The sequence below is a fragment of the Panthera pardus genome, unplaced genomic scaffold (assembly GCF_024362965.1).
Source record: "Panthera pardus isolate Hobbes unplaced genomic scaffold, ASM2436296v1 HiC_scaffold_17, whole genome shotgun sequence".
Classification (NCBI taxonomy): Eukaryota; Metazoa; Chordata; class Mammalia; order Carnivora; family Felidae; genus Panthera; species Panthera pardus.
Genome location: NW_026526732.1, coordinates 104,037,281 through 104,061,884, shown reverse-complemented (window position 1 = coordinate 104,061,884; position 24,604 = coordinate 104,037,281). Strand labels below are relative to the sequence as shown.

The window sequence follows — 24,604 nt, the reverse complement described above, 5'->3', positions numbered from 1 at the left end:
ATGGCAAAATGTACAAACTGGGTTCCAGAACAAAAAGAACAAAACATCTCACTATCTTATGTCTATTTGAGGATTTTTTTAACCTTGTTTTTTTTAATAACTTCAACTTTGTATATCTTAATCCCCTTTACCTATTTTGCCCTTAACAATTTTAGGTAAAAAAATATTTTTTTAAGTTTATTTATTTGTTTTTAGAGAGAGAGCACATGTGCACATGAGCAGAGTAAGGGCAGAGAGAGAGAGAATCCCAGACAGACTCTGAGCTGTGACCACAGAGCCAGATTCAGGGCTCAACCTCAACAATCTGAGATCATGACTTGAGCCGAAATCAGAGTTGGACGCTTAACCAACTGAGTCACCCAGGCGCCCCTCAGTAAAAATACTTTCTAAGATTCATGAAAAGATCTGGCTGTTCACAAATAGTTAACATAACTTGGTATTTGTATGCTCACTTATTTTTATTCTTGTGTTTAATATGGTCATAACAAGATGTCTTGGCTATTCAAATATTCTGGAAAACAGAATTATAAACACCATGCAAAAAAATAAAAATAGTTTACACTAAATATGAGATCCTCCATCTGCAATATAAATGTACAGATCCTCAAATTTAGCAAACAATATAATTTTAATATAGATCAGAAAGAAATAGTAGTTAATATGATTTTTAGAGACCTAAGTGCCAGATTGCACTAAATATATTTGTACATTATCATTTGTTTATTACTTTCTTTAAACCACTTAAACCATGTCCTCTTTAATTCCTATCCTAACAACGTTAAGTAAAAACTCAAAGAGGGATGCCTGGGTGGTTCAGTTCATTGGGCATTTGACTGTTGATTTGGGCTCAGGTCACATTCTCATGGGTTGTGAGTTCAAGCCCCACATTGGGCTCTGCACTAGCAGTGAGCGTGAGGCCTGCTTGGGATTCTCTCTTCCCCTTTCTCTGCCCCTCCCTTGCTCACACACATTCTATTTCTAAAAAAATAAAAATAAATTTAAAATAAAAAGAAATAAACTTTAATTTTAAAAAAGCTTCTCAAAGAAAAAGCCAATGTCTCTCATGTCATATGAGTTTAACTAATTCCTTTTTATGTAACATGTATGTAACTGCTATTGGCATTCAAGAATTTAGCACCCTATTCTGGATCACTCATTTTTTTGACCACGGAAGTTGAAAAACATTCATATTTCTCAGAGTATAGTCTTAACCACAAAATTATAAAGTGACTATCATTTTTACAGAGATCAACCAGTCTCCCTTCAAAAGAAGCCAGGAACAGGAAATGTATGGTTGATTATAAATATAATGTTTTGCATAAAAATCTCACCCTTAATATTGTCTTTATAGAACTTATTGCTTTCTTCCACAGTACTAAAACCAGCGTACTGGCGGATGGTCCAGGGCCTAAAGGTGTACATGGTGGGATACGGTCCACGTGTGAATGGCTTCACTCCTGGAAGTTCTTCAGGTAAGTCATTGGTATCCCTGCTAGAATATAAGGGTTTTATGGAGATCCCCTCTGGAGTATGCCATATCAGGTCTTCTGGGTTTTTGCCTTTCAACTGCTTTTTGGCCAGGGCAGCCCATTCTGGATGAAGGGGTTGTTGCTGGTGCAGAAGTCTCCGCCATATAAGCCTGGATCCTGATGACTCTTTGAGCTGCTTCAGGTGATGAGGTGAAAGCAAAAGAAGCCAAGTCTTAGCCCTCAACATGATGGAGCATGGAAAACACCTAAAAGGAACACGAACTGGCCTAGAAAAAGAAGTACAGTATATATGTGTTTACAAAAGCCAAATGGGAACTATTGGTGAGAAGGGAAAAAAAGGCATTTTAGTATGACTTCATCTCTTCTTTCCTGCTTCCTATACCTGATAATTTGTAACGTTGGATCCTTTTCTCCACAATTACTATCATTGTTCTAGTCTTCTAACTCAATACTTTGTTAGCTGGTTTTACTGGCCAGTCTTAGGGTCTCTAATCCATTCTACACACTGACACCAATGCAAATATGGTCATGTCACACTTCACTTGGGATTTTTCAAAGGTTCTGCATTATTTAGAGGATAACATACAGCCTCCTGATTTCTTCATTGAAAACATTTTTCACATCTACTTTATGACACTCATTGTGTTGGGTGCTGGAGATAATAGTGGAGAACAAGAGAAATAGGCATTCAAGGTCTCTATGCCCTGATCACTGCTTACTTCTCAGACTCATCACTGTTCCAGAAATACTGGATAACCTATAGCTCCCTGCTTGTATCAAAGTTCCGTGATTTGCTCTTGCTCTTCCATCTACCTAGAATGTTCTTCTTTGGCTAATCTGGCTAAGGCATCATCTCCAATACGCAGGGCTTTCTACATGCCAGGCACTGCTACAAGGGCTTTACACAGAGTAGCAATTTTCATCCTCACAACACCACCAAGATAGGTACTAATGTTATCCCCATTTTACAGATGAGAAAACTGAGACACAGAAGAGCCAGCATTTAAACCTAGGCAGCACTAGGTTTCAAAGTCCTAGCATTTAAATAATATATTCAAAGGTTTTCCCTGAACTCACATGCTGGACTAAATGACCTCTTCAGTATTCCATACCACAGCACTGTTTCTCTCTTTAGACATCTGTCATCTCCCACACTACAACATATTAAAATACTGTTTTTAACTTTTATATAAAATATATTAAGGTGTATAAAATTATACACATATATACATATTTCTCTGCCAATTTATTAACTGACCCAACATTAGAGCTGTATATTCCTAATAACTAGCACAGTCTTACACTAAGTGACTAAGTCTGATTTCACCATTTTACACATAGAAATTAAGATCCAGAGAAATAAATGAGTAAAGAAATTGGATCAAAATTCCACTGTTCATCTGAATTACGTAAATACTTGCTAGAGTCATACAGCTTCAACATATAGAGCCTAGTATTTTAAAAGGTTTGGGGATGCAAATGTTATTAATATATTCATCATGCTCTATAATGTATAAAGTAACAAGTAAAGTGAACTTAAAACTCTATTTTCTATACCATCTCTTACCTATCAATTTAATGAACCTTAAAGGAAAATAAGAATACTCAACATTTGTTAGAGGGTTGTGAAACAAAAGAGAAACCACTGGTGGGAATATAAACTGCTTTAATTACTTTGGAAAGCAAATTGGCAATATGCACAAAAAGTGTCAGGACTGATTATGCCATTCCACTGAGGAACAACACTCCTAGGAAAGTTACCATATAAAAATGCATGTTTCCTATAGTTTTATTTGTAATAAAGAAAATTTAGAAACATCTTCAATGTCTAACAATGTAGGAATAAGTGAATAATAGTATATACAAGTGATAGAATTTTACATAGCTATTAAAATATATTTAGAAAAACGGGGTGCCTGGGTGGCACAGTCGGTTAAGCGTCCGACTTCAGCCAGGTCACGATCTTGCGGTCCGTGAGTTTGAGCCCCGCGTCAGGCTCTGGGCTGATGGCTCGGAGCCTGGAGCCTGTTTCCGATTCTGTGTCTCCCTCTCTCTCTGCCCCTCCCCCGTTCATGCTCTGTCTCTCTCTGTCCCAAAAATAAATAAAAAACGTTGAAGAAAAAAAAAAAAATGGACAAAACCAATTTTTAATGTCAGAAGTCAGAAGAGTGGTTACTCATGGCAGCTAGTGCAGAAAGCGAACAAAAGAGGTGCTTTGGGGTGATGGTCTTGCTCTGAATGCTGATTATATAGATGTATTCGGTTTGTGGAAATTCATCAAATTGTACAATTATATGCACTTATATATACGTAATATACTATTATACATAAGTCAAATTTAAAATGTTATGCAGTTTCTTTAAAAAGGAGACAGGCTCAAAAAGTATTAAGTGAGGGGTGCCTGGGTGGCTCAGTTGGTTAAGCATCTGACTTGGCTCAGGTCATGATCTCACGGTTCATGAGTTCGAGCCCTGCATGGGGTTCTGTGCTGACAGCTCAGAGTCTGGATGGAGCCTGCTTTGGATTCTGCGTCTCCCTCTCTCTCTGCTCCTCCCCCACTCACGTTCTGTCTCTCAAAAATAAATAAACGTTAAAAAAAATCTTTTAAAAAAAAGTATTAAGTGAAAGAATCAGGATAAAACATTGTAAATGCAGTATGTTCAACTGGGTACAAAGTACACAGAACAAAATGTAAAAAGAAATACAACAAAACAATTCCCTTTATTCTTTTAAAGCTACTATGATTTTTACTCTATTATATCCATGGGGTCCTTGTCATCCATCTTCTTGCAAGCATAATGCAAGCATAAACTACATGTACTAGCTTAAAAATAGGTGAGAGAAATAATTTATAACTGAAACATTACAGCAATGACATAAAAGGTAATTTGAAAACTGCCTGATATGAGATTGTAGACAAAATATATCACACTCATTTGCCTAAAATACTGGTTCTCCAAACCTGGACAAATGATAGGAAAGGGCCCTCTATTTAGTGACTTCCAGAAAATCACATGGCAAATTCCAGAAAATCAAAGGCTGGAAACAGACATCACAACTACTACTGATGGCAACAGGACTTCTGACCTTTTCTCGCCATAAAGAGGCTTCAAGGATCCAAAGAAAAAACATGTAAAACAAATATAAGTTACTGATGATTACAATATGTTAAAGAGTAATGATGAAGCCCATCCCTACTGACCCTCCCAAAATATGGGTAAAATACCTACCGTTCTGAATCAAATAACTCTCAAGTTCTGTTAATATGTGGTTCCACATTAATACTTTAGGAAAGGCTAACCACCTTCAATCAATGTTCAACCAATTTGGGTTGGAGATGACAAGACACAGCATGCAAATTGTATTTAATATTAGCATAAGTATATCATTAAATATTAGAAAATGATGGGAGAAAATCATCAAGTGATTTAAAACTTTACACACATACACACACTATCCAAGGTTTCCAGCGTCTCAAAGATTGCTCTTTCAAGATAAAACAGAACAAGTTAGTAAACTATAATTTTATGCTAATTTAGACCTCTCTTTCCTATTTCTCCTCTTACCCTTAACTCCACAAGTATACACAAAGTCACTTTCAGTCCTCCACCTTTTACAAACAACCTCACAGTAACAAGAGCTGCAGCCTAGAAGAGAGACAGCTGTGGCGCCCGCGCACCCCTCTGCAATCTTGCAAGCGCCCTCTGCCTAGCGGCATCTCGGGGTTTTGGGGTACCCGGGGGAAGATGGCGACATGGCCCCCGAGGCGAACTAACACCTTCTTTCCGGAAGTACCTCCGAATTCCCACTGATCACGCTGAAGAGAAGTCGGTCGAGATTTTAAACCCAAGAAGATAGGGGAGAGCGGGATGCCGTCACAGTGGGAAAGTAAATAAGGAAGTCGGGAGGAGAAAAAGGACAGGCTCAGAGGACAAGGATAAATGGGGAGAGAGGAGTCAGAAGAATGGAGGGCAGTGAAAGGTGACATCCCTAAATACACAGTCTTACTCACGGCCTGCCTGTCTCAGACCTCGGCTGTGAGAGACGGCGGCTGGGCTTCGGACCACCCAGCCCTAGAAGTCAAAGATCCACACAGCTGAGCCCCTCACGGAGCTTGCGCAAAAGTCAGCTGGAGGAGTCAGGGGGTGTAGGCGGACACCGCCCTCCCTGCAGCCAATCTCGTCGCGCTCTCGTGGGCGCGCCTCTGATGACGTTAGGGGGGGGGCTAGAATGCTCGCCTCTCTACTCCCGGGTTTCCGGTTTCTACCCGCCCACTTCCGGGCCTTGTTGATTCTCAACAGTTTTGGCGCCAATTGCTCAGAGCTTGGCCTCCTGGAGCATTCAGTAGGCACCTTTGGTGAGTAATGAACGCTTTTTATCGGCGGGTGCGTCCAGCTTGCGGAATGAGTTTTGTGGCCAGTGCGATTATGGCAGTCTCCGCGGCTTGTATTTCGGGAGCGTGAGATGATTTTCCAGTGAGAGGGAAATCACTTTTGGGGCCAAGGATTGAACTGTTTGACTTGCGAGGCCGGAGTGAAGCCACGCCTGGCTCCTCAGTTCCTCCTTTCCCCAATTCATCCTCCTCCTCGTTCGTTTTCCATAATATCCTGCGGCGCATCTTGGGGCGAAGTGCAGCTGTAGAGATTAGTATCTTTGGGCACTAAGGTAACTTCGGTCGGCAGCGTTGCTATCCCGAGGCATTTGTCAGGAGGTAAACATAGAGTATTTTTGTGTTGTGCGAGACTTGGCGCTCGCCCTTTGTGCCTATATAGAGCCCTAGACTGAGAGAGTTGGTTTCCACGAATTTCAGCAAACCGATAAGGAAAACAGGACAGCGTAGGAGGCCTCCCTGTTTCCTACAGAGTAAGGGTAAATTCTTTACTGCAGTATAGTGTCTGGCCGCAAACCACCGTTCCAGTCTTATTTCTGTCCATTACTCCCATACACATTAAAATATCGCTGCATTTTTCCCTGTCCCTGAACAGACCAGTTTCTTTTAAACTGTTCTGCCATCAGGCTTTTGCTGTTTTCTCTCAAATACTTCATTCCTGGTCCTTCTGGCTAAATATTTCAAAATGTAATTCACATGTTACTTTTTTTTTTTTTCTGCATAGCATGTAGCATTCTTCCCCCACTCCCACACACATCAATTCGAGTCATTCACTTATTTGTCTTTTCTAGCTTTTTCACATGGTATGTAATTTTATATAGCAATTGTTTTCATATCTGTCCCTACCCACTACCGCTAGGCTGTGGTTTCCTGTGGATCTAAAACGGCAAAATTTATATTCCTTTTACATTTATATTAAAATTTCTATTCTAGTTCCTTTACAATTAGCCCAAAAGTGATAGAAAATTATGACAGTTCTTTATTGAATTCTTACTATGTTCTACGCATTTTACGTATTCTGTACAAAATTTTAGCTTCACAAAAACCTTTAATGTTGGTGCTTTTTAACCTTAACCCATTTTACCAGTGGGGAAATTGAACAACTTTACTTGCCTAAAATTGTACAGCTAGTTAAATGGCAGAGTCAAGATTGGGAACTAGGCCATTTATCCTTATCCCTGACTTGCTCTTGGCAGTGGTTCTCAATCTGATGTCCATTCCCACCAGGGGACAGTTTTAGTTGTCACAACTTGAGGGGCTGCAAAGAAAGGGTGCTTGCAACTAGAGACCATAACTGCTGCTAAACATCTTACAATGCATCCCCCACAACAGTTACCCCATCCAAAATGTTGATAGTGCGGAGGTTGAGAAACTTTTCGCGCTATGGTTTAGTGCCTCAAATAGGTATCGATGAAAATGGTGCATCTCCTCTTGCCAGTAGTCAAAGACCAACTTTATTTATTTATTTACTTTTAATCTGTCACAACTGATTCTTTTGTACAGTACAACCCAAAATTAATTACTAGTCAAACCCGTAGAGTATATAACACCAAGAATGAATGCTAGTAAACTTTGGGTGATATGATATATCAGTGGAAGTTCATGAATTGTAGCAAATGTACCACTCGGGTGTGGGATGTTGGTAGTGGAAGAGGCTGGGGGTAGTGAGTGGTTACAGAGGGTATATGGGTACTCTACATACTTGCTGCTTAATTTTGCTGTGAACCTAAAACGTCTCTAAAAAAGAAAGTGGTGTTTGTTTGTTTGTTTTTAATAAATTACTGGGAAAATGACATTTAAAAAGAAAAAACAGCCAATTATTTTATAATCAAGTTCAGCATACATAAAATTGTTGCCAAATTGCAATAAAAGTTTCTAAAGGGATACTATCAGTTTCTATATTTAAAAGGACTGTCACAGTTTGTGAGTTAAATTTGGAGTAGCAGTAAATTGTATGTTCTTGAATAAAGAATATCAAGAAAAATTGATAAACAGAACCAAACTATACATAAGTGCCAGCTGAAAGTTAGAGACCATAAGAGCCCACAGACTTTTAGAGTGGAGTGGTGTGGTTAGGAGGCATGGAAAACAGGTGGTTCATGCTCTGGGAGGGTGGACGGAGGCAAGCGAGCAGCTCAGGTAGAGGGCATAGTGCATGCATACTCAAAGTGTGTTCAGGAAATCCTCAAATGTACTAGAGAGAGAGAGTCTTACAAGGAGTAGTGGGAGAAAAATATGGAGCTAGGCAGGGCTAGATTGTTCAGGACTGTAAATGGCATGGTAAAGAGTTTGGGTGTGGTATGCTAGGTATTGGGGAAGGTTTTTTTTTTTTTTTTTTTTTTTTAACTTGAGAAAATAATTTATTTTGTTCCAGAATTTGGGATCAGAAACAACTTGGTAGGACTGACTCATATCTTTTCCATACAGGATCAGCTGCGGCATATTGATTGGCTCAGGTACATGCCAGGCTGGCAAGTTGGTGCTGGCTGCTTGTTGGGAGTTCAGCTGGGGATTTTGCCTGGGGCTTCAGTTCCTCCCCATGTTAGCCTTCCTTATAGCATGGTAGCTGGGTTCCTAGACCAAATATCCTAAACATGATGAAGTTGAAGCTGCTATTCTTTCCATGTTTCGGCCAGGAAACTGGTACAGAATCATTTCCACCGTATTCTATTGTTCAAACAGTAGAATGCCAGGATTTAAGATAAGGGAACATAGACTCCATCTCTCAATAATTGGAGTGAGAAGGAATTTGCACCATTTTTGACCTATCGGATGAAGTGAGTACTAAATTCCAGCCCTCTCTTGCTCCCTCGCCCAGATACTCTTCAGTGAACAACCTGTACTGCTGTATATATGGCAGCCTTCCAGGAGAGGTCCACAAGTGAAACTCTCACGTGGTTTGGCTTTTTTAAGTAGGGGAAGTATAAGGGCATGGATGACAAGTTGAGAAAATCGGGCATCTCAGGAATATAACACGAGAGACTAGGTGTAAATCACCACATTGTTCAAGAGCAGGGTAAAGTGTATTTTAACTTCCACGGCTTTTTGTCAACGATTTTACAAGTAGTCCTCAAGTGTAGTTGGTGATTGTTCAATTAATTATGTCTCACTATTTGTGTTAATCTTACTGAAAAAAAGCTTGAAACTCCACCTTTTAAAATTTGAAGAAATAGATTTATCCGAAGTACCTCCTTTATTATCTCTCAATCTGCGTGTATATTTAAACTCTAAAATTTTAGGGGCGCCTGGGTGGCGCAGTCGGTTAAGCGTCCGACTTCAGCCAGGTCACGATCTCACGGTCCGTGAGTTCGAGCCCCGCGTCAGGCTCTGGGCTGATGGCTCAGAGCCTGGAGCCTGTTTCCGATTCTGTGTCTCCCTCTCTCTCTGTCCCTCCCCCGTTCATGCTCTGTCTCTCTCTGTCCCACAAATAAATAAAAAAAACGTTGAAAAAAGAAAAAAAAAAAAATTTAAAAAAAAAAATAAATAAAAAAAAATAATAAACTCTAAAATTTTAAATGGTGACTGATACATATCTAACTGTATATGCCTAGAAAACATATATATGTAATGTATACACACACATATATGTATACCTCATTTTATCACACATTTTATCATACTTCACAGATACTGTGTTCTTTACAGATTGAAGGTTTGGCAATCCTGCATCAGCAAGTCTTTTGACTCCATTTTTCCAACAACATTTGCTCACTTCCTGTCTCTGTTACATTTTGGGAATTCTTGGAATATTTCAAACTTTTCCACTATCATGATATTTGTTTTGGTGATCAGTGATTGACTTGCTGAATGTTCAGATGATGGTTAGCATTTTTCAGCCATAAAGTATGTTTTAATTAAGGTATGTACATTGGTTGTTTTTTTAGACATAATGTTATTGCACACTTACTAGACTACAGTATAATGTAAACATAACTTTTACATCCAAATGAAACCAAAAACTTCATTTGACTCACTTTATTGCAATATTCATTTTATTGCAGTGGTCTAGAACAGAACCTGCAATATCTCCCAGGTATGTCTGCAAACACATTCACACACCCCTCCATGTATACTGTACCTAACTTCTATGCTGCCTACTCCTTATGGTCTAATGCAAGAATAAACATCCTATTCCTCTGTTCCTTTTAACAGTGAAAAGTTTGGTGACTTACTAGTTAGTAGATAGGGAAAAGGAGTCATTCTAAATGTTGTCATTGACATCTTCATCCACTTCTGTGCCTGTTTGTAATTTGTGGGAGGACAGGGTAATCAGTATACTTCTGTGCTTTTTTAAAAGGCAAATAGCCCAGGCAGAGTTAGAGCTTAAATCCTTATGAGTGAATTTTCCACCTGAATTTCCACAACATAGATTCATAATATGATCCTAAAGATTATCTCCTTTCATAAGGAGAATGGAGAATATCTGTGACTAGAGTAAGACAATTTAATACCTTATATTTCCATTTTCTTGGATCTAAACATGGAGATAATGTTACTGTATTGAGGAAGTATAAAGTAAGAAATGCAAAAGCATTTTCACATAATTTTGTAAAGCCATAAAAATGGAAGATATTTTTAAGAATGAAATTGAATTAGACACACTTACTTTAATAATAACTGATGTTTGTTTTGAAATATGTTTAAATGTTCTAAAAACAATACTGTCCCAAAACTTTCATTACGATTTTTTTTTTTAATTTTTTTTTTTCAACGTTTTTTATTTATTTTTGGGACAGAGAGAGACATAGCATGAACGGGGGAGGGGCAGAGAGAGAGGGAGACACAGAATCGGAAACAGGCTCCAGGCTCCGAGCCATCAGCCCAGAGCCTGACGCGGGGCTCGAACTCACAGACCGCGAGATCGTGACCTGGCTGAAGTCGGACGCTTAACCGACTGCGCCACCCAGGCGCCCCCATTACGATTTTTTTAAAGCAAATTTGGAACATGTATAGGTAGCTCTTTTTAACAAAATTTGTTATGTAGGCTTAAGCTTTTCTGTGTCCTTTTATCTTTCCAGACTTTTTGTTATGATTGTTCTGTTTAATCAAGATGTCTAACAAAGCAGGGGCTTCCAAGAAAAGATCTCAACAGTTTAAAAAAAACCCAAAACGAAAAACTGATGATGAAGAAGTGGAGTTACCAGAGAGAAAGGTAATGAAAATACTGAGTTTATCATTTAGAACTTTGTGATTGAAAGTATCATCTGTTCTATGTGAAGGAATATGTGAAGACTAAAGGGCAGTTTTACTACAAATTGTAGTAATTCATATTATGTGGGAGCTGTTGCAATATGATTTGTAAAAGTTCTCAGATGAAAATTATGTATTTCAATTTCCAAAGATATTGATCAGAGAATTATTTGCAGGAAGGGGTAATGGGGCATTGCTAAGGTTTAAATGTGAAGACTAGGAATAAAGTGTATAGAGATTCTATGTTAAAAGGAAAATCTGTGAGTTAGGAGAAGATATATTTATAATCATAGAGAAAAATTACTTTGGGAGAAATTAGATTCTGTCTACCATCATTGTGCCCCTCTCTTCCAAAATCTTTATTATAAAATAATTTTAAAAATGTATTTTTCCCTATGTTTTTTTGTAGGTGAAGTATATAACACTATTTCACAGGCAAAATGACTAACAATTTCTTTAAAACATTCTTTGACATTGTATGGAATTCTGCTGTACATTATCACCATTGTCCAGGAAATGCTTTAGTATATCTGCTGCCTGTGATAAATACACACTCTTGTTCTGCAGAAGTGGCAATCTACTTTTTTCCATCTTGTCGGAAGATATATGGATACTCTTCGACGTACATGACAAATATATATCAAAAACGCTATCTTTTTACCTGATGCTTAATTATGTGTGCATGTGTTTTTTCCTTTAGGTTAGAAACACAGCAAAAAATAAAAATCCAAAGCATCTGCCTTCTGAAGGTATTTATTTTCTCTAGCTTATTTAACTTGTCTGTCGGTCTCAATACTATCTGTATTCATGAAAAAATTCTCAGCATCTTGTTTATGAGTTCTGGAAAAGATAGTGATAAACAGCTGCATTCTCATTTTTGCAAGAATAAGTAGTACTTGTTAGTTATTTTCTTCAACTGAAATTTTACTTACCACCTCTAGCAAAATATTGTGTAGGATTCTAAATTGATAGGAACTAGAAAAAACCGGTGTCCCATAGTCTGAATTATTACTGATTTGTGACATGGAGACACATGATTTCTCTACTGATTTCTCCTTAAAACAGATATGCTTCTGTCCTACCACCATTGTATAGATTAGTTTGGAGCTACTGTCCAATTTTGTTTGGAGTAAATTAGTTTGGAGCAGTCATCTTTACTTAAGCATCACTTCTTTGAGGAATTCCCTCCGTCTTCTCACCAAGACCAAGCTAGGTCCTCTGGTTTTATATTACTGTAGTGCACATAGTACATAGAACTTTTTCTTTTGTAATGTTTTGCATACTTCTAATTATAATTATTTTATCTCCCTTCTCTCCAGAACTAATCTTCAGAGGAGCCAGTAGCATATCTCCTTTGTTTATCCCTTATAAGTAGAACAACATCAACAACCTAGGAGACCCTGAATATTTTGTTCCAGTTGCCATTCAACATTTGGTAGAAATAGCTTTCTAGTCTTCTCAATGAAGCTCTTTAATTTATATCATTTCTGGGAACCAGACTTTTATATTGAATCCTAATAAGTGTAGCCTGGTTCTTCATTTAGAATTGTCTTGGGTTTGCATCTGCAATGTCAGCTACTAATATTTTAGCTAACATAATAATAGACAGCATATTCATATTTGACACTTGACATATTATGGCTGTGCAATAAAAAAGAAGTTAAACGATTCCTGCAGTTTTATAATATTTTGGTTCTTGTAATTCTATTAGCTTTTTAAAGTAAATTTATACTTGAAACTCTTCCTAAGTAAAAACATAAAACTTTGAGATTGACCAGAGTCTCTTTTCTCACCAGTAACAGGACAAACAGAGCATACTAATCTAAAACGGGTAAAGGTAGCATTCAACAAGAGAAAAACCTGGCAGCCTCTTTCAAAGAGGAGCAGAGAGCATTTACAAGCTATGATGGAATCAGTAATAATGTAAGTATGAAATTTTTTCACTCCTGATTTGTACTCAAATGTTTCCTACAAACGGTATCCTTTTAACTGTCATTATTTGTTTTATGGTGGTAGGGTATTTTTCTCTTTCAGAAGAAGATACACGTAATGTCTTGTGATGCTATTAGCCTTAAGCAAGAAGTCTTTATTAATTTCAGAAGCTTATCATTCCATCAAAGAAAGAAAAACAAAGCCTATGTGGCATAACTTGCTATTTGTAAACTTTAAAGTTGTTCCCTCACTAGGGATATTTAGGAAGAAGTTGAGTTGAATTGGCACTATATGTAAGCTACCATCATGCTAAAGGGGATATAAAGATGGATTCTGCCATCAAGAAACTGAACTCATCTAAATTAATTACAATAATAAAATGTAATAAAAAGAATTTTGATTCTATCTCTGCTTAAAATGTATTTAACATAAAATAAAAAGTGATTGATTCTTCCTGGCTAGTAAGAGACACATGAAAGAAATCAGAGAGAAAAAAGTAAACATTGTATTAGTTGTATTTCAAACTACTACTTATTCAATATCTTTTTTCTTTTCCAGAACAATTTTGAGTAACAATATTAGAGAACATGAACAAGTTCAGTATCATCTTAACTATCTAAAGAAAAGGTAATATAGTTATGCAATAGAAAATTGTTAGAACATAATTAGTAAAAATCTGATCTGTTCCTATGTTACCAGAACAGACATTTGTGGGATATAAAGTTTTTCTTTCATACTGGGTTTTCGTTGTTGTTGTTGTTTTTGCTTCTATTGTTTTAAGAAGATGAACAATTTGGAAATGTATATTCTAAACTGCTGCTGCATGCAATTCTGAAGTTAAGAGAATTTATTAAGAAGAGTCTGAAAATCACAAAATGCCTACTTCTACAGTTCATTGTTTTGTATTGGGATTTGAAAAAATATTTTGTCAATTTTAACTCCCTTCATGTTGAGCAATTCGAAGTTAACAGTTTACCGTTCTTATCTGGTATTTTTTGGAAGATGAGTTTTGGTTTCCACTCTTGTTAAAACCCTACAAATCTTAAGTTGTAGGGTTTTGGAGAATGCCAAAATGCTGCTGCTAGGTAAAAGCAACCAAATTTAGATTTTCCTCCTTGATTTCTTCCTCGAATTCAAGAATCAAATCTAGGAAAGCTGTATTGCTCCCTGCTACAAGTGAGGGTAGTAATAGGTTAGTTTCTATTGGTGATCTAATCAACCTGGTTTGAAGGAGGCTTTCTTAGCCTTGTTTTGTTAATTTTTTTCTGTTTTTAATTTGTTTTTTTATCTTTTTGTTTTTAATTTGTTCTTTAATTTTTTTCCTTTATATATTTAGAAAGGATTTCTTTATAAATTTTTTTTTTTTTTTAATGTTTATTTATTTTTGAGACAGAGAGAGACAGAACATGAATGGGGGAGGGTCAGAGAGAGGGAGACACAGAATCTGAAACAGGCTCCAGGCTCTGAGCTGTCAGCACAGAGCCCGACGCGGGGCTCGAACTCACGGACCGCGAGATCATGACCTGAGCCGAAGTCGGCCGCTTAACCGACTGAGCCACCCAGGCGCCCTAGAAAGGATTTCTTAACTTTAATATTGAATAGTATTTATGATGATAGTACTTTTGACAAAGCACTCTATTTTTTGAATGTTTATTTATTTTTGAGAGAAAGAGAGACATAGCGGGAGAGGGTCAGAGAGAAGTAGACACAGAATCCAGAGCAGGCTCCAGGCTCTGAGCTGTCAGCACAGAGTGTAACACTGGGCTCGAACTCATGAAACACAAGATCATGACCTGAGCCAAAGTCAGACACTTAACCAGTTGAACCACCCAAGCGCCTCTGAACAAAGCACTTTAATCTTAATGTTTTATTTGCCTTAAACTCTATGGCACTCACTTATCTTCAAAGCCGTTGTTAGAGTAACTGATATAGAAGTTCTTTTTCATTGGGTACATTGTCTGAGACAACTGAAATATAGCATCCAGGGTCATAATTATGACTTACAGAGTAGTGTTCCATCTTTTATCCAACAATCACAATAACCGATAGAATTATGTGCTATAATAGTCCAGGAAACACTTTCAGAAGATACAAGGAAAGTTTTACTTTAAAATATGTATAAATGAAATTGTATAAAAATTAAATTGTATAAATAAATGTATATAATACAATTAATTGTTAAATATGTAAAATAGAATTTTTTCCTTTTGTGAAGCAGCTTAAGTGCCCTATGATTTGAGATAAATCTTAATAAATTGAAAGGTTTAAAGATGATGTCTTGGCTTTTTATGGGTGACTCACTGCTAATGTTAGCCACTGTTAATAAAAGAATATTATAGCCCTTGGGAATATGAGGTCAGAGAAGAGATGGCAACAGTACTTCAAACAGAACAAAACCAAAAATAATGGTACTAAAAAAGTAAATATAATTATGTTTTTATTTTATCCCTAAGATTGCTACAACTGTGTGAAAATCTTAAAGTCCCTCCCAAAAAGCTGAAAGATTTAACTAATGTGTCAAGTCTACTGAAAATGGAAAGGGCAGAGCACAGAGCTAATGAAGAAGGTCTGGCATTATTGCAGGTATGATATTTGAACAGGGAGTCCGTAATTAGAGAGTTAGGAGAAAGGGGAAAAAAACAAGAAATTTTTTTAATTATCATGATATTCTCTGAGTAATGAATACTGATATTAGAACAAGTAATTCATTAAATTATTATTATTATTTTTATTATTATTAGTCAAAGCAGAAACTTTGCCTAAACTTTGGGCCTCTAAAGTTAAAAGTATTTCTAATATATTAATGATTAGCAATTCTGTTTTTTTATCTGACTTTAACTGAACTACTATTTTGGATTATCAAATTACAGGAGGTCATCACTAAATGCTATAGAATTTCAAAACATATTAGTTTTTCCATTCTGTATATGGTACTTATTGACAAGAAGAGCATGGTCATCATTATTATTGTTGTTTATTATCATTATAGCTAACATGTAATGAGGGCTCTCTATGTTCTAGGCACTACTCTAGGCACTTATAGTTATATCCCTTAATTCTAAAAATGACTTAAAGAGGTCTATGCCATGTGATCTCATTTTACAAATGTGAAAAATGGAGACATCCAATACTTTTAGCTAAAACTTACACATATTGCTTCAAGTTATGATGTAGACCTTAGCCCAACTTCAAATTCTGATTCTTGATCATTTTCTTGTAGAAGGTAATGGGAGATAACATTGGGTATCATGATTAACTTCAGACTTTTAATTAGTCGATATTTGAACATTTAAGAAAAGCAAACTTAGGGGGCTTATTAAATAGTTAGACGTTATATCCCTTAGCCACTTCAGAGCAGTTCGTGGGTAATGGCGCATAGGTCTTTGTTAGCAATTCAGAAAATACAGTTTGGGTGGTAGTTTATGCAAGGAATGTGCATGTCCAAGGATTTCTAATAATTCAGAATTCACATTTTATTCTGGTTTTTCCATACAATCAACATTGGATGGATTTGATTCTGAGCAACAAATTTACATATATTATAAATTAATGAAATGTATATAATTTACATATATTATAAATTAATGAATTATATACGTTTTAAATAGAAACTCCACTTCCTTCGTGGTGTGAGATGATAACCAAGTTTTTATCCCACTGTTACTACTTTTTAAGAGTATATTTTCACTACTGATATAGTTCCACCATGTAATGAGTACCTGGATGACATTTATACAGGTTATTTTTTTAATTTCAGCTTTCTTGGCCTATAATCTTAAGATATTTGAAGCGTACATTGTAGTGACTTGATATATGTACACTTTGTGAAAGCATTCATTCCCTCACCTGGTAAATTCACACATCATCACCTCACATGATTTTTTTATTTTGTGTGTGGTAAGAACATTTAAGTTCTCTCAGCAAATTTTAAGTGTACAGTATGGTGTTGTCAGTTATAATCACCTTGTTTCACACTAGGTCGTCACACCTCATTCATCTTATAGCTGAAAATTTGTACCCTTTACTAACCTCTCCCCATTTCCTCCATCCCCCCAGGCCCTGGTAACCACTTTGTTACTCTTTTTTGTGAGTTTGACTTTTTTTTTTTTAAGGTGATTTTAAAGTAAATGATGGCAAATGTTATCTTAACATTTAATATTTGCATAAACCACTTGAAAGTGATCAAACATAGTAAATGATACTGTGATTTTTATAATACTTAGAAGCATTTCTGTTTTACAGCAAAAACTGGACCTCCATATGCCAAAAGGGTAAATAGAGTTAAATGGAAAAAACTGTTTTCTCTGTACTCAGCACCCCTGACACCAAATGCGTGGGTTTTCCACGAAGCACTTTTCCAGTTCTCTGCAGACACCAACTAGGTGTCCTACAATTTCATTCAATTCTGACACTATCTGAAATTAGTACAGACCCCACAGGTTAAGGGCTCAGTATCACAAGACTGCCCCCCACTTCAGATGACAGTTGCCATCCACTCCTGTACTTCTGACCAACCAAGTACAAATCAGGTATTGCCATGACCCTCTCCTCACTTTCAGTAATTTGCTAGAACAGCTTACAGAATTCAGGAAGTCACTTTACTTACTATTACCCGTTCATTATAAAGGATACATTCAAGAACAGCTAAATGGAAGAGATACATAGGGCAGGGTATAGGGGAAGGGTGTTGCCCTCCCAGCACCCCAACGTGTTTGCTAACCTAGAAGCTCTCTGAACCCAGTGTTTACAGTTTTTATGGAAGCTTCATCACGTGAGCATAACTGAATCTCCAGCCCCTTTCCCCTTCTCAGGAGATCGAGGAGTGGGGCTAAAAGTTCCAACCCTGTACTGACATGATGGGTTGCTCTGGCAACCAGACTCTGTCCTCTCTAAATCATTCATTATTAGCATAAACTCAGGTAAGGTTGAAAGGGGCTTATTATGAATAGAAAAGATGCTACTGTCACCCCAATCACTCAGCAGATTACAAGGATTTTAGAGGCTCTGTGCCAGAAACCAGGGATGAAGACCAAATACATATTTTTTATATCACAACATTATAACAGTCTTAGTTTTGCTTGGTTAATATTCAGTTACTCAATGGAAGCACTGTTGGCATTTTGGTATAAGAGTTCTTCATTGATATAATAGAGCCTTTGAACTAGGAGTTTGTAGGTTTTGTCTGTATCCATCAGTTTTCCGCTGTGTGTCTTAGAACCGCTGCTTTTCCCCACTGTAGCCTAGAGTTATTCTTGATGGTGACTTTCCAAAACCTGTATCAGCTAATGAGTAACAAGTTGTATTCATGCAACAACAGTGTGTTCATTGAGCTCTCTCACTCCGTGATGATACTAGGGAAAAGGCAGTCAGCAAAGTCTTGGAGTGACTCTGAGAAGGTGGTAAAAGATCTGCTGGGCCTTAGTGTTTTAATCTCTGTGGATCTCTGCCTAAGAACAGAACCATAGAATTTCACAACCAAAGTTAACATAAGAAAATATACAAATAAGGACAAAAAATAATCCACAGATAACAAAAGCATACCAAAAACATGTGTTCACAAAACAGATGAACACTAACCTAATTGTCAAGCAAACAAAGAAATTCAGAAAAACTATAGAGGGTATGGAAAAAATGATTAATCAGGATTAGAGATACCAAAAACTGCAGCTACAGAATTCAGGGAAGAATTAAAAGTAAGTAAAAGAAAGAAACCTTTCAGGTGTACAGACTAAATTAGAAGGAGAATTAAACACAACAGATAATGCTTACAATAAACAAAATAAAGATAAAATTTTAAGAATCAAAAAGAAACATGGAAATTTTTAAAGGTATTGAGAAAAAGTGACAAATGTATGAGCTCAGCAAAGAAGATATGGCATAGGTAGGGTAGGAATACCCAAAGAAGATAACCAAAGCAATGCAACAAAATAATTTTTTAATTACAATGGAAATTTGTAGTCCTATTAATACTGTTTTCTGTATTCAGTGCTGTTATTCATTTCCTCTGGGTTGGGTCATATGGTGGCCCCCAAAATGAGATGCCCAAGTCCTAACCCTGGAACCTGCGAATGTGACCTTATTTGGAAAGAGTCTTCCCAGATATAATTAAGGATCTCGAGATCATCCTGGATTATCTTGGGTGGGCCCTCAATCCAAAGACAGTTGTCTAGTAAAGAGACAAAAGTGGCCTTATGCGGAGACGTGGAGGAAATGTCTGTGTGGGAAAAAAAAAAAAAAATGCAGAAATTGGAGTGCTGTAGCCATAGAAGCCAGAAGAACCAAGAGAGGATTCTCCCTTAGATATTCCAGAGGGATCTGGAATCTGCCCTGCCAACACCTTGCTTTGGACATCTGCCTTCAAGAACTGTGAGAGAATAAATTTCTGTTTTAAGCCACCAAGTTTGTGTTTGTTATGGCAGGAAGGGAATACATGCACCTTACATATAGTGGTATTGGACAGCACTCTTCAAAATCCAAAAGCCAAGTCACAGGAAATTCAGGGCTGAGGAACAGGTGAAACTTGACCAGCAAATGCTAGAAAGCAAACTCTCTAGTTTCTAGTACAAGTAAACTGGAAGTAACCAAAAAAATTGGAGTGGAAAACAAGAGATGAAAAGAGACTTCCTTCATATGCACTTATTATAATGACCAGAATCTAGAACATGGAAAACAATAAATGCAGACAAGGATGTGGAGCAACAGAACTCTAGCTGGTGGGAATGCTAAATGGTACAGCACTTGGGAATACGGTTTGGCAGCGTCTTAAACAAAATGAAACCTACTCTTACCACACAATCCAGCAGTCACGCTCCTTGGTATATTGCATATGGGTGTTTGTGGTAGCTTTTATTCATAATTGCCAAAAGTTGGAAAAGTCCAAGATGTCCTTCAGTAGGCAAATGGATAAACTGTGGCACATCAGACAATGTTATTCACCACTAAAAAGAAATGAGCTATTAAGCCCTAATGAGACATGGAGGAACCTTAAATGCATATTATAAAAGAAACCAAACTGAAAAGGCTACACATACTGTATTATTGCAACTATATAACATGACAGTGCTCCAGAAGTGGGAAAACTGGAGAATAGAAAGATGAGTGATTGCCAGGTTTGTGTGGTGGGGATAGAGATGAACAGGCAAAGCACAGATTTTTAGGCCATCAGTCCTGGGGCTCTGCCACATTTGCACGGATCTTCCAGGATCTCTGATTGTAGCAGTTTTGCCTAGTTTTTGAGGAAATACTCTTGTACATGGGGTATATATATCTCCTTGTTCCAGGGAAATTAAGTTTCCTTACAATGCATTATTATATTGGTAAATTAGTTTCTAGGAAGTCTACTTTTTGAAAGAAAAAAAAAGAAATATACCGGTTTCTTCCAAAAGTGTTTCAGTGTATGAGATATTTTTTTAAAATATGTATATGTATATCAATACCTATTTGGGTTTCAATTAATAATATATTCAGTTTAAAATATTAACTTTTTATTTCGGACTCAGGAGGAAATAGATAAAATACTAGAGACCATAGAGTCAATGACTGGGAGTATTCACAGCCTAAAGAACAAAATTCAAATTCTGACAAGTGAGGTGGAAGAAGAGGAAGAGAAAGTAAAACAGGTAATTGCTTAATAATGTATTGCTAGAGTGTGGATAAAAGTTTTAATGCTTACTTTCCACCAAGACAACTTTTGAATGTAAGAAGAGAGAAATCAGCCTTTTGAAATAATCTGTAGCTTTCTTTTTCAACTTTAGATGTTTCAGATAGATAGTGGGGTACTCTGTCTTCCAGAACTTTCTCAGAAGAGTCTCAAAGCTCCCACACTTCAGGTAAATGCCAATTTACCATATCAACTATGTCACCAGTTATGAATTGCATATATAAAACCATAATATCCTTTTCTTTTTTTTAAACAAATGAAATACATAAGTTTTTAGTAAACATTATTTTTATCATTTGACAAAATGGTTTGAACATCTTTCTTTGTGAGCGTCTTGTAGATCTGTCTCATTCTTGTCAATAGCTTTATAACATCCCATTATATGAATATACCATTCCATAATTTGTGAATTACTAAAATGAAGACTATTTGCAATTATTTGCTCAGTACACCCTTATACATACATCTTTACATATTTGTGTGGTCATAAGTGTAGGATAGATTTCGGGAAGTAAATTCCAATAGTTGAGTTTATGCTTCTAAAAATGGCCTATAACTCTTCATAAAATAGTGCTGTGTTATTTGTAGCCAACTATACGCTGGTATCTGCCTTCACAGGTTCCCAGTAGGTATTATAGTGTAAATGTTTATAATAGGGCACCTGGGTGACTCAGTCGGTTAAGTATCCAATTCTTGATTTCAGCTCGGGTCATGATCTCATGATTTGTGAGATCAAGCCCCCTGTCAGGGCGGAGCCTGCTTGGGACTCTTTCTCTCCCTCTTTCTCTGCCCCTCCCCACTCATGCTCATTCCCTCTCTCTCTCTCAAAATAGATAAACTTCAAAAAATAACAATTTTAAATAGGCTTATGTATAATCCATTTAGGGTGAAAGGAGAGGAAATGGGCAGAGGGAAAACAGAATAATACAAATTTGAAAGAGCAGAAATAAGTTGATGGGTACTGAAGTTTGGATGATGGATATATGAGGCTTTGTACCATTTTCTCTAACATACATTTGACATTTCTTACAATAAAAGGTTAAAAACTAATTATATGGGTGAATATGGTCAAAAAGTATAAACTTCCAGTTATGAAATCAATGTGAGGATATAATGTAGAACACAGTAACTAGTCAATAATACTGTACTGTATATTTGAAAGTTGCTAAGAGAGTAAATCTTAGAAGTTCACATCACAGGAAGAATTTGTAGCTATGTATGGTGATAATTGTTAACTAGACTCATTGTGGTGATCGTTTTGCAGAATATACAAATACTACATCATTGTGCTGTATACCTGAAATTAATGTTCTATGTCAATTATATCTCAATTTTTTTTTTAATTTTAAACTAATTCTGTTATACCCACAGAAAGAAATTCTGACGTTAATTCCAAACCATAATGCTCTTCTGAAGGACTTGGATGTTCTCCATAATTCATCCCAGATGAAAAATATGTTAACTTTCATTGAAGAAGCCTATAAGAGACTGGATGCCTCTTAATGAGGTTTTTTTTTTTTAGACTGGTCCATATTAATTTAATGTCTATGAATTTATAAAACTGTTACTTGTGATGATATTGCAGAGGGTGAGTCTTCTTCAGGATGTATTTCCAATGCACACTTAAAATTAGCCTTATAGATCTGTTAGCATCTAATGTCCTAAAAACTGTTTTGAGTAGTTGCCAAAACTGGGAACTCACATTTCTGTTGCTGTATCTCTGGTTATTTGCCTGAAGCCATGAAACAAGGAACAGTCACAATCTAATGATTTACAGTGACTGAATTGAACTCATTTATTGGCTAGTGCAGTGGAAATGTGGTACTGTCATATATAAGGTGTGTGTAGTAGCTGGTACATAGAAACACAATTGTTTGCTAGCATTATTATCCTTTAGCTCATGACTTGCATTTTCTGTGTGGTTATCTGGAACTTGAGAAATCCCCAAATGCCTTAATTCTTTTACATAACTCCCTGGATTTTTGTGGCATAATTAAGATTTGCCAGGTGTCTTTGCCTTTGGAGGTAGCATGACCATATTTCTTTGGTTGGGTTATTGACTAGATATCGAATATTTTCCACTGTCATCAAAGCATACTTTATCTAAAAGAAACCTAAGCACATTTATCCCTTAAAAGAAAAATCAAACAAAAAACCCTTTCTATAAACCTTTTCTCATTGTAGTAATAAGTATATGTGTGTGTGTATATATATATATATATGTGTGTGTATATATATATATATGTATATATATATGTATATATATGTGTGTGTATATATATATATATGAGTAAATTATCATTTGAATATATTAAAAGTCTTTTCTGTACACTACAGTATATTGTCTGATTTGCTTTTATTTATTTGTAAAATAAAATAACAAATAAATGTAATTTCTTGGGGCACCTGGATGGCTTAGTTGTTTCAGTGTCCGACTTTGGCTCAGGTCATAATCTCACAGCTCATGACTTTGAGCCCCACATAGGGCTCTGTGCTGACAGTTCAGAGGCTGGAGCCTGCTTCACATTCTGTGTCTCCCTCTCTCTCTGCCCCTTTCCCACTCATGCTCTGTTTTTTTCTCTTTGTCGAAAATAAATAAACAGTAAAAAATTTTTTTAAAATAACTGCAATTTCTCATTAATTTTCTTTCTAGCCTAGACGATCTTGTCAGTTAAGGTAGAAGGTGCCATAACTGTGTTGATACCCTCCAGGCAGAAACACAACCTTAGTTAAACAAGTTCCAACTAAAGCTCATTGCAGTAAGGGAGACCACACTGTCATGTGGAACCCTAGGGAGCTTTAGTGAAAGAGTCAAAAGCAATATCCTTTTAGGAAATAATGGTCAAGGAGAACATTAATAGATCTTAGAGGAAGTCTTCAAGAAAGGAAACCTGCGGTGCAGCGTTTAAAGAAAACATTTCGCTATACTTGGGACTGCCTGCTAAGTGCCAGGCAAAGGAACTAAAAGTACAAGGTAATACAAAATCTGTAAAGCCCCTCACTTGGAAACTTGGAACTTTTGTTTTTAGAGTGACAAATAGAGCCCCAACTTACAGATCTTTCTCATTAATCACTATGTTTATAATAGCTTTTGATGGGAAAGACGAGTTAATTAAATGTCTGCTATTTATCTCAGAGCATCCATTCAAGGTTATTGCATGTCTGCTGGAATTTTTATTCACCATTTTTACTGAGTAATCAGTTCTTCACCATGCATGAACTGGTCATATTACCCTCTTACAGCTTTGAAAAGTATGTGATCTAATTTTGAGAGGTCTACAGTATCTTCTGGCACGTGGCAGGCAATCGAAAACATACACAATATTTTCTTCGAAGACTAAATTTTGGTACACCCTTTGTGACGAATTCAAGAGTTAATCACAGACCCAAATAAAAGTAAAATTTAACTGTGTGGGGTCCCAATAATTCAGATGACTGTCCTATGTAGTATCCTCACTCAGGTAAGTTTTCATATGCACAGACCATGACAGCTATGGAACACTTCCTCTCCACAAGTGGAGAGTGCCACTTGCCACAAACTTTCAAGGCTAAAACATATATATTTTGGAATGGCAGATAGTGTTCATATATAGCATAAAAGAAGCAAGGTAAACTATGATTTGGAAGGTGAATGGGTAGCCTATACAGATATGTGGCAGAACTTAGTGCACTGTCATTTAAAATTCCTATCTTATAGGAGCCCTTCTGTCTTCCTCAACTTTCAGTTGGGCATATGTTTAACAAACAAGTTTTGTTTAAATATGACTCACCTGCACTGGAACCTAAAATTATAGGATTTACTTTATTTGGTTGGATAGAATTTCCTGGCATTCTCAACCAAAAGATAAATGCAGGTGCACCTGTCAAAATTAGTATGTGAATCATTCAGGTTGGCTTAGTTTTCAAACAAAAGTCTTCTAAAAAAAAAAAAAGTCTTCTAAA

At 36.6% G+C, this 24,604-nt stretch overlaps 2 protein-coding genes across 8 annotated transcripts in view; one reads left to right on the top strand and one right to left on the bottom strand.

Moving 5' to 3' along the window:
- The window catches only part of MMUT (methylmalonyl-CoA mutase), a 35,677-nt gene extending 30,051 nt beyond the window's left edge, over nt 1-5,626 (bottom strand). The window contains exons 1-2 of the mRNA XM_019457367.2: nt 5,503-5,626; nt 1,332-1,756 (exon numbers count right to left, since the gene is read on the bottom strand). Coding sequence (XP_019312912.1) covers nt 1,332-1,716 — 385 coding nt within the window. The 5' untranslated portion in view covers nt 1,717-1,756; nt 5,503-5,626. The remainder of the gene's footprint in view (nt 1-1,331; nt 1,757-5,502) is intronic.
- Nucleotides 5,204-22,867, top strand: CENPQ (centromere protein Q). 7 transcript variants are annotated; one of them, XM_019457371.2, is made up of 9 exons: nt 5,204-5,378; nt 10,899-11,032; nt 11,771-11,819; nt 12,867-12,993; nt 13,561-13,629; nt 15,456-15,585; nt 20,502-20,621; nt 20,757-20,831; nt 22,034-22,866. In XM_019457371.2, the coding sequence occupies exons 2-9, from the start codon at nt 10,931-10,933 to the stop codon at nt 22,163-22,165; spliced, it is 804 nt and encodes a 267-aa protein (XP_019312916.2). In that variant the 5' UTR covers nt 5,204-5,378; nt 10,899-10,930; the 3' UTR covers nt 22,166-22,866. The 7 variants fall into 7 exon arrangements, with proteins under 7 accessions (XP_019312916.2, XP_019312920.2, XP_053760787.1 ...); XM_053904811.1 differs by lacking the exon at nt 5,204-5,378 and adding an exon at nt 5,722-5,847 and having other exon boundaries at nt 12,873-12,993; nt 22,034-22,865; XM_019457369.2 differs by lacking the exon at nt 5,204-5,378 and adding an exon at nt 5,722-5,847 and having other exon boundaries at nt 22,034-22,865.
- Nucleotides 22,868-24,604: the final 1,737 nt, after the last annotated feature.